Consider the following 6,046-nt stretch of genomic DNA (forward strand, 5'->3'; position numbering starts at 1 on the left):
CGAGATGTCATTTTATAAGCCAAGCTTGCTCCTTTAAGAGACCCAAAAGCATGTAGCTAATAATTCTTTAAATATGAAAAATACCATTTCGAATATAGTGATGTTGTTCATTTCCGCGTCAGACTTGTAAATATGTAGGTATTACTATTAAATTCACAAACAAGGACATCCTTAAAAACCTTTATAGCTTTTTGGAGCACTCTGTTATAATCACGGACGATCGATGAACAAACTCGTCCTCTTTTTCCAAACATAGTATTCAGTTTCTGAATAACTAGAAGGAAACATTGCAGTCAGAGGTCTTTTTCGTTACTTAGTGATATTTTGTATCAATCACGGATAAGGATCAAAGACATGCCCTCCTTTTCCAAATATAGTACTTAATATCATTCTGAATGGCCAGAAGGATGTGTTACAGTACGGTGTCTTTTTTTGCATTTTGAAACACATTTTTGCTGTTTGAATTGGGTGAATCGCCTCGTCGTTGATGATAGGGAATACAGTTTGAAGAAAGTCAGAGTAAGTATTATACACCTATTTACTGGCTATGAGGACAATAGCAAGTTTATCGTTCCCCAAGACAGCAACTATTTCCCGAGGCGCAGCCGAGGGAAATAGTTGCTGCCGAGGGGAACGATAAACTTGCTATTGTCTGAATAGTCAGTGTATAAGTGTTTTATTATACCGAAGCAGTCTTTACTTGTGTTACGTCACAATCTGTGTAAAACCAGAAGAGTTCCGAGATGAAAAGCGAGGGAAACAGAATGCTGCCGGTGAATAGTTTAATGACTATTTCACCATGGGCAAATTGCACAAAAACTATTCCACGGTAGGGGCTGTTTGGAAAAAATAGCATGTTTATTCGTAATATTTTTATATAGAAAAAATTCACAGAGGTATAATAAAACATGCTGTTTTACACTTCATATCAAAAAAGTTCCAATTCACCGAACATATCTTAATGTCTTTTATATCAGTTTACTTAAACTGTTTCATGTTTCAGATTTTCAGCGCCTTTTTAGTTGAAGTATCAACGCGTGTTATGTCCTGGCAAATATATTGAAATTCTGTCAAAAGGTAAGGTACTTGAAAGCAAAAAAATGTACCTAATTTTTATGTAATGAAAACTTTTCTCAAAAAAGTCATATATTATGTGCTTTGAATTAATTCAGATAATTCCTATGAATTTCTCACTTTAAATTAGAGGAAATTCGCTTTGGTGGTGCTGTATTCGGCATTCTTAGCCATATGATCAATAAATTATCACTTAAAAGATAGTGCTAGAAAAAAAATGCACCTTTTCTTAATCACACCTCGAAAGTATTTTGCTTAGTTGTGATTTCTTTGACATAGAATTAAAAGAGAAGCAAAAGGGGGAGGGGGCTCCAAAATAAGTTATGCATATACGAGGGTTGTTAGAAAAGTTCGCGGACACATTGATTTACGGAATTATCGTGTACTTTAAAGAATGATATATGTCTGATTAAATTCTCATATTTTGCTTATTGGTATATGTAAAAAAAAAATCAGATCCATTTACTAAAATTTTGAAACTATACAATGATTCTTACTTTGCAGTCATAAGGTTCACGGAGCAATCATTTTACTTTTTTGACGTTAGGTGATGCGACAACCTGGGGGTCGTAACATAAAGGGTACTTAAGTCTAAGACCATGCTTAAGTAGGACTTAAGTACAATCTTAAACTTAAGACCGTAACTAGAAACGTGCTAAGATTTGACAATCTTAGCAAAACTTAGGCGGCCGGTAGAGGTGACTTAAGTATGTCTTAACTTTCTTAAACATATATTAAGAACTATTTAAGGTTGACTTTCTATGTTAAAACATTCCTCTATTTATATTATGCATAAAAAAAAATAATTTTCTATATTTAATATACTGGTACAAGTTAAGAATTTTAGTTTTTCGGGGGGTGGGGTGGGGGGGTGTTATTCATCACTGATTCTAATATCACTTTCTAAATGACATATATATGTAAATGCAAAATAATATTTTTGGGATACGTTTGAAATATTAGTGGGACCTAGGTTATAAACACTAATCATTATAAGTAAATTGTTTACAGTAATCATGGATTTGTTTGTTCACTGTAAAAAAAAAAAATGAGATGAAATGATTTTAAAAATTGTCGGTGAATTAAAGGATGATGACTGGAAACAAATAAAGATTTTCTGTAAATTAGATTGAACAAGCGAGGATTCAGACAGGGTTCACTACCATTCACTAACGTTCCAGAGAGAGAGAGAGAGAGAGAGAAATTGTTGATGAATTGGAGATATACGAAAAATTATTTTCTGAAAACAATTCTTTTCCATCCTTCATTAAGTTGTAAATAAGTATATCATAAAACGTCTGCAGTCTCTGCTTGCTGATATGGGAGGGAAAAAATTCAAAATGTCCATATTGTTTTGCACTTTTTTTTTTTATTAGAGTTTCAATTTCAAGTACATAGACGTTCGCTTATGTCTGCGAGAATGACAATTTGAAAGCAAGTGAACATTTGTCAAACGAAAGAATAACAACAAACGGTAAGCTGAAAACATCGCAGTCTCGAGTGATAAACAATATTCACGCATTTACTGAACCACTACCGTGCAATATTTGTTTTCAAATAAATTGTATTTCGAATAATTTAAACAGAATTAACTTTAATTAAATACGAAATCTAATCTACCCTACATGTAGCTACATGTAAAACCGATAGGTAAGGACGTCAGCTTAATATATATCTGATTAAAAACGGAACTAAATCATTTTTACAAATATATATATAAATAAATTGAAAAACTAGGATGATTCATAACAAATATTTTGAACATAAGTTTGACTTATAGCTAAGACCTACCTAAGTCCGTGTTATGTTACGGTTTAAGACATACTTAAGTAGTACTTAGGCAGGTCTTAAGATTGCACCTAAAACATACTTATGACCCTACTTAAGTCAAAAACTTAGCAAGCTTTATGTTACGACCCCCTGATTCCAAACCCGTCAATCTTTATCACAGTTTAAAATGTCTTTCATTTCTATAGAATTTCCATGTCTTTTTTTTACTTAAAAATTAAATACTTATATCAAGACATGTTACTTTCATTTTCTAAAACGTCTTTTGTGGTGTGTCAGATATTAGTGAGATCTTAGAATTAATGTCTACGCAGTTAAGCGATCAGGTAGTGAATCAATGCCAATCTTTAGGCGCAACGTTCGAGCGATATGTGGGGTTTTTGGATATTACAGGAGTTGATCATCAAATTAAATTGAAAATTTCACTTTCAGGAAGAATATCACAATTCCCCGCATAAATCTAATCTGAATTTGAGTTTAATATAAAAATTATAAAAGTAAATGTATTTATTTCCTTTGATTCCAAACCGAATTCAGTCATATTTACAAGTATTCGATGATGGATATGTTCCTTGAATGTGCTACATTCTTTCGACATCAAATAAAGCGTAAATGTACACTATCCCAGTGTGAGCAGAATTTAAATATTAATCGTGCATGTATATATAATTTGGGTATAGTACATGTATCTATTTTTATCCTATGCAGGAAAATTTAAATAGAGTTTAGTGATGAAAACTTGAGTATTTTCGGGAAATATATATTCATTTACACGTGTTTCCTGTTTCAGGTACAAGTGATTGACATATGGCTGCACAGTTTATAATTACGTGTGAATACTGTGACAAACCGGCCGAGTGTTTCTGTAACCCATGTCAAAGTAGACTGTGTACGAATTGTGTATCCATCCACTTACAACAACGGTCAGAGGACGGACACGAAATTGTGTTGAACACTAAGCGTAAAAAGAAGTTCACATCACAAAAATGCAGGACCCATCCAGAGTTAGAATGTCACATGTTCTGTAAAACATGTGATTTACCAATTTGTTCAAAGTGCGGCACAGGAAAGCACAAACCCCATGATCTTGCGGACTTCGAGGAGAAAATTGATAAACTTTCTCAGACATTGGAACAAGAGCAGAGAGAATTAGAATTCACTATTAAACCGGTCTACATGAAAATTATCCAGCAAATCAAGTTCCGAATATCTTCGGTTCGGAAACATTATAGATCACTTTCTGAAATTGTGGAACACAGTGGTGTAAAATGGCATCGAGTCGTTGACGACGTTATCATAGATCTGAAAAATGAACTTATGCAGATGGAAATTGATCAGTTGAAATTACTTGAGAGAGAACATGAGATGTTTAAGGAAATCCTGGAACAAATAAATAACACAATAAAGTATAATTCTGATTTAAGTGCCTCAAAAAATCGAGCTAAACTATTGCAATATACGTCAGAGATGAAGAGCTTCAGCTCGATACCCCCTCTTACTGATTTCATACAATCAGAATTTGTAGTTGAATCACCCGCAAAGGAGAAACTGAGGACTCTTATTGGAAGCTTAGAAAGTTTTAAAGCCCTTGATTTTACTGGATACAAAGTGCCTCTTGAAGCACCCCAGAAAATAGCAAAATGTATTCTCAAACACCCATTATTGATTTCACAGATCGAAACAGATTTTCCACCAGACGATCAAGGAAACAAAATCTACGACATCGTTGCTGCAAGTCATGGTCGCTTCTGGGCAGCAGGGTACAGCAGGACCATGAAACAGTTCAGTTCAAGTGGTCATTACATTGACTCTTTTACTGTGTGCCACAAAAGCTCGTATATCGCTGCATCCACACAGGGTTTACTTTTGTACAGTGACCAGTCAGATAATACAATTAAAATGATAACCTCCGAAGGCAATACTCAGACACTTGCCCAGTTTGGAGATTGGGTCCCGAAAGGTCTGGCTAGTTCTGAGTTCAAGGATGGTCAACGACTATTTGTATGTCTCCACAGCAAAGAAGACCATAAGGTTGTACAGTACAACTCAAAAGGCATCATTGAGCAAGAGTTTCTCTATCCGACTGAGCATCATCCACTTTATATTGCAGTGAACAAAAATGGTGATATAGGAACAACAGATCACCGACAAAACTCAGTGGCCGTCATGGACAAATTTGGTAAGCCCCGATTTATATACAAGGGCAACAACGAATCAAGCAAACACAAGTCCTTCCAACCAATTTCGATAGCAACAGACTATTTCAGTAATATTCTTGTAACCGACTGGGCAAACCACGGGGTTCACATTCTCAGTTGTGATGGTGCCTTTCTTCGGTTTCTCTCTCCACAGCAGCGCATAAAAGAGCCAAGGGGACTTTGCGTTGTAGGTGAAGGATTACTATGCATGGGTGAATGCGCCTCTGGGACCATCAAAATCTTCAAATATTTAAAAATCTAATGAAAGTACATTCCAAGTACTAGGGATGGGTATCGGCAAAAATTTCGTATCATGATATATCACGATTTTTTCTCAAAAATATCACTATAAATCTTGATATTTTTTACACACCATTTTTTACTAAGTTCAAATGAATTTCCATAATATTTCTTAAAAATATGTATAAAAACATAACTTTACTTTTTAAATTTTTATTTATTTAATATAATGCGTGTTTGGATGCCGTTGTTTAACCGTTTTCAACATTTTTTATACTTCCTGTAATTGTCTTTCAATAGTTTCCACAAATAAATGAATGATTTCCGGAATTTATAATTAGAAACCAAATACCGGTATTTTAGTCTCCGTATCACGATACGTATCACGCAATAAAAAATCGCAATATATATCGATATACCGATAAAATCGGGCATCCCTACCAAGTACATGTATAAGTAACAAAAATCAGAATAGTTTTCAAGCTTTATTTCTTTTTTATTTGGTAGATATAATGTGGGACTATTTATACAAGAGGCCCAAGGGCCTTAACGGTCACCTGAGTACAATACAACAATTTAGAGGATCCATAAACTGATAAATGAAGCTTTGTTGCCCAACAGCAAGAAAAATAGTATGATAAGCATCAACAAAATAATTGGTATAGAATCTATCTCTCCCCCATTTATCACTATTACCATGCAGACTATAAATAACAAAATGTCTATTTTTAACCCCATATTAATAC

At 34.1% G+C, this 6,046-nt stretch overlaps 1 protein-coding gene across 1 annotated transcript; it reads left to right on the plus strand.

Annotated features, from left to right (window-relative positions):
• The first annotated feature begins 3,669 nt into the window (after window positions 1-3,669).
• On the plus strand, window positions 3,670-5,323 carry LOC133203460 (E3 ubiquitin-protein ligase TRIM71-like). Its single transcript, XM_061339239.1, has one exon. The coding sequence runs from the start codon at window positions 3,670-3,672 to the stop codon at window positions 5,320-5,322; it is 1,653 nt and encodes a 550-aa protein (XP_061195223.1). The 3' UTR covers window position 5,323.
• Window positions 5,324-6,046: the final 723 nt, after the last annotated feature.

Source organism: Saccostrea echinata, unplaced genomic scaffold (assembly GCF_033153115.1).
Source record: "Saccostrea echinata isolate AGI-Se365-2 ecotype Australia unplaced genomic scaffold, CSIRO_AGI_Sech_v1 ptg000051l, whole genome shotgun sequence".
Taxonomy (NCBI): domain Eukaryota; kingdom Metazoa; phylum Mollusca; class Bivalvia; order Ostreida; family Ostreidae; genus Saccostrea; species Saccostrea echinata.

Coding starts and splice junctions, on each gene's coding strand:
- LOC133203460 (XM_061339239.1), top strand. CDS start 3,670: ATGGCTGCACAGTTTATAATTACGTGTGAATACTGTGACAAACCGGCC.